We start from the raw sequence: 3,800 nt of genomic DNA, 5'->3' as shown, positions 1-3,800 counted from the left end.
CAACCGCACGAGTGAAGTTGACTTAGTTAGGGCAAATCATGATATCAAAACATTAGCTCACTTGAATCAAGCCCCCCCCCCCCCCCCCCTCCTATCCTCATTTGTTTTTCTTTTCCCCTTGGACCCTTTCTTCTTTGGAGTGAATTTCTTTTTGAATGGTTTGTCAAGTGAGATAGGTACACTCTTTTATGTGTCACACCCATCAGATGATTTTGTTAATTGTTATTAAAAGAAAATTCGAGAAATTTTGTTTTGTTGAAGTGGTAGACGTGGGGGTGCGTTACACTAAACTAGTCTTCGAGAGAATTACTAAAACTAAATCAGGCAGTGCTTCCCATGTCTCAAAATATACTAATGAAATTATTTTTGCATACGATGTGAAAGATAAGAGTCAGAGAGAGAACGTGGGAATCATAACTAAGGTTTTGGAAGACATGGTGTCCACACTCTAACTCTAGCCCATGCTGCATTTCTCCCTTAAATACCTCATTTCTGTAACTTGATGTCACCTCTCTTCAGTCTTAACTCTCAGCTCAAATATGCCTCCCTTTATGGATCCTCAAGAATCAGATAATGAAGCTTTCATTGAAGTAACTAACCTCAGTGATCGCCCGATTATCTATATCCAGGATCCCTCTATGAGCAAACCCAAGTTGCTACTTAAGAAGGAGAGCCTGGGTAGTGCGAAGCAGATTTCAGTTGATCCCATTTCCCTGAAAGAATCAAATGAACTGGCAATTACCCATCCAAAAACCCAACCTCTAACCATTCCTGATATCCCTTCGACACCCAATAAGAAGTTCTTGAGCTCCAGCCTACCCAACTCAACAGCCTTATCTCCAGAATTTGTATCAAAGAAGAAGAAAAACCAATTTACTCAACTACCATCTCCTCTCTCATCAACCAATCATTTGGCTCGGCAGCACTCTCACTCTGTGGCGCTCACAAACCTTCATCGGTTAAGAGAAATACACTTACAGAGGAGCAAGTCATGTGGCGAAGGCAGAGCCAGCGCCCCGCCTGAAGAATTTGATATTTGGTTCGCCCCGAATAATAACGTTAAACATGTAGCTGCTGCTGAGGACACCAACAAGTTAAACAATAATAGCTCATTCCAAGAATCATCAGAAGGCGTCAGAACAGATGGAACATATAAAGGAAAAATGTTGGAGGGTCGAAATCAGGAGGAGAAGTTCAAATGTGGAGCCCTGTGTTTGTTCATTCCAGGTTTAGGAAAGGGAATCAAACATATAAGATCTGGGAGAAGGCAAGAAAGCGGAATAACAGTGTCATCATCAGAAATGGGACATGTAGTATCAAGGACAGTGTCGTTGGAGAAATTCGAATGTGGATCGTGGACATCATCGGCAGCTATAATGAACGACGTAGGAGATTCTTCAAATAACATGTTTTTTGATCTGCCAATGGAGCTCATCCGTTGCAGTACTGTGAACGACGACACTCTTTCCCCTGTAACGACAGCTTTTGTTTTCGATAAGGAAGTGAAAGGCGTCCTCAAGAACACAACAACAACAACAACGCATAGGAAATCGCATGAATCAGCGCGCCACGTTCGGTTTTCTACGTCGTCCCCGACATCATACCCGCCCTCGCCGACATCCTGCATAACACCACGAATTCTCAAGGCTAGAGAAGATTTCACAACCTTCCTAGAAGCTCAGAGTGCATGATATGATAAACCCCTCCCTTTTTTTTTTTGGGTCCATTAACACTTCTAATATAGTAGCTATTTTGGTTGTGCCCCCGCTTGCATTTACTCCTTCCTTGGCATAAAACGAAAGAAGCATAAAGTTATTAAGAGAAATGTATAGTTTTAGTTGCTCCTAAAAATAATTGTCGATATATATATATTTTGGCTAGCGAATGCAATTAATTTCGGTTGACCGGTCAATTTTGTATGGGATCTTTACACGAATAGCCGACCATATTCACTGTTTACTTTTTCTAGCCTTATAAATTGATTATACACGATTATACATACATAATATATAAATTATGCATATATTATACCTCCATTATACCTCCACCGGATATTTCTAGTTTAAGCGATTGAGTGAGCGACTATTTGGGTTAATTCTTCGTGTTTTGCTCAAGTAGTAACCTTTGTTCATATGGATCATAATATAGATTTAACAAGAGCTAACTGAGTGATACAGAAGGATATATAATGTGTGTGAAGAAAACTAATTTGTATAAACTTCTGCATAACTAAGGAGTGCAATACTTGGTTTACAATGCAAAACTCTACATTACTTTTTTGTAACAACCCAGTATAATCCCACTAGTGGGGTCTGAGGAGGGTAGTGTGTACGCAGACCTTATCCCTACCTTGGGGTAGAGAGGCTGTTTCCGATAGAACCTCGACTCCCTCCCTCCAAGAACTCCCCACCTTGCTCTTGGGTGACTCGAACTCACAACCTCTTGGTTGGAAGTAGAGGATGCTTACCACTGGAGCAACCCACTCTTGTCAAAACTCTACATTACTATATTAATTAAATAATATTCCTACAATATTTGGTTTCTAAGTAACTAATGCACTATCTGCTTTGCATTATTAAGCCCCATACTGCTAAATATCCACATAACTATGCGAAAATCTAAATATTCATTTTTATGCGGGATAAAATATGGAGCAAATATGTACTTATCGACTAAGTTTCTCCGACTCTTTACTTTCGATGTCGCATCCGTGTCGACACGACGTGGGTGTGGTGTATAAGATTCGTACTGGATCTGGTCAATCGATTTTGGGTACTTCAACAAAAAACGACGGAGAAAATAGGGATAGATACAATGATTTTTGAAATAAAAAAAATCTGCGTGGGCTCAATGAACAACGTCTTTACGTTAGTATTCGCTTCATAGCATTCTTCACATTATAATCCAGACAAGATTAAGCCGATGAAAGAAAACTATGTGGAATGAATATGAGTAAATTTCACAAATGGTTATACAATTATGGTAAAAAAATTATCATTATATAACCATTTGTTAAATTTACTCAATGAATATTTGTTGGAGTCCTTAGGAGGCTTCTGGCTAGTTTTGAACTGAAAGTCTATGGGTGTTATGGGATATGATGTTGAGAGAATTCTATTGTTTTCTATTGAGTACATTGTTGAATATATATATACAACAATCTACAACACACTATATAAGACTAGGGAGATAAGGTAACTAATAGAACAATCATATATCCTAAAATATAGCTAACAGAACATAGCTATCCTAACTAATAGAGATTGCTATCCTAACTTAAAGAGATTGAACTTTATCTCTAACATCCCCCCTCAAGCTAAGAAGGTTTGTCCAAGATTCTTAGCTTACCTTTGATCTGTTGAAATTGGTTGGTGGACAAAGGTTTAGTAAAAATGTCTGCCAGTTGATCCATGGAGGATATAAACTGCATAGATATATGACCAGCCTTGACTTGTTCTTTGTCAAAGTGAAAATCAACTTCGACATGCTTCGTTCGAGCTTTAAAACATGGATTAACTGCTAGATATGAAGCTCCAATGTTGTCACACCAGATGATTGTGGGGTTGTGTATTGGTTGTTTGAGCTTTTGAAGAAGGGAACAAAGCCAAATTATTTTTGTTGTGGTATTGGCGACAGATCGATACTCAGCCTAGGTCGATGATCGAGCAACTGTTGGTTGTTTCTTAGCTGACCAAAAATTAAGTTTGGTCCCATATACACAGCAAAACCTTCTGTGGATCTCCTGTCATCCATGTTGCCCGTCCAATCAGCATCACAAAAAGCTTGAAGTTGGGAGCTGG

The 3,800-nt window shown here is 39.1% G+C and overlaps 1 protein-coding gene across 1 annotated transcript; it reads left to right on the top strand.

Annotated features, from left to right (window-relative positions):
- The first annotated feature begins 468 nt into the window (after positions 1-468).
- LOC104089938 (uncharacterized) lies at positions 469-1,837 on the top strand. The gene has a single exon (XM_009594955.4). The coding sequence runs from the start codon at positions 540-542 to the stop codon at positions 1,689-1,691; it is 1,152 nt and encodes a 383-aa protein (XP_009593250.1). The 5' UTR covers positions 469-539; the 3' UTR covers positions 1,692-1,837.
- The last annotated feature ends 1,963 nt before the right edge of the window (positions 1,838-3,800 follow it).

Source organism: Nicotiana tomentosiformis, chromosome 2 (genome assembly GCF_000390325.3).
Source record: "Nicotiana tomentosiformis chromosome 2, ASM39032v3, whole genome shotgun sequence".
NCBI lineage: Eukaryota > Viridiplantae > Streptophyta > Magnoliopsida > Solanales > Solanaceae > Nicotiana > Nicotiana tomentosiformis.
Note: the sequence above shows the minus strand (reverse complement) of the source record. Positions and strands in the feature narration are given on the sequence as shown.

Bases quoted from the DNA above. Each gene is read 5' to 3' on its own strand.
- LOC104089938 (XM_009594955.4), top strand. From the start codon at position 540: ATGCCTCCCTTTATGGATCCTCAAGAATCAGATAATGAAGCTTTCATT.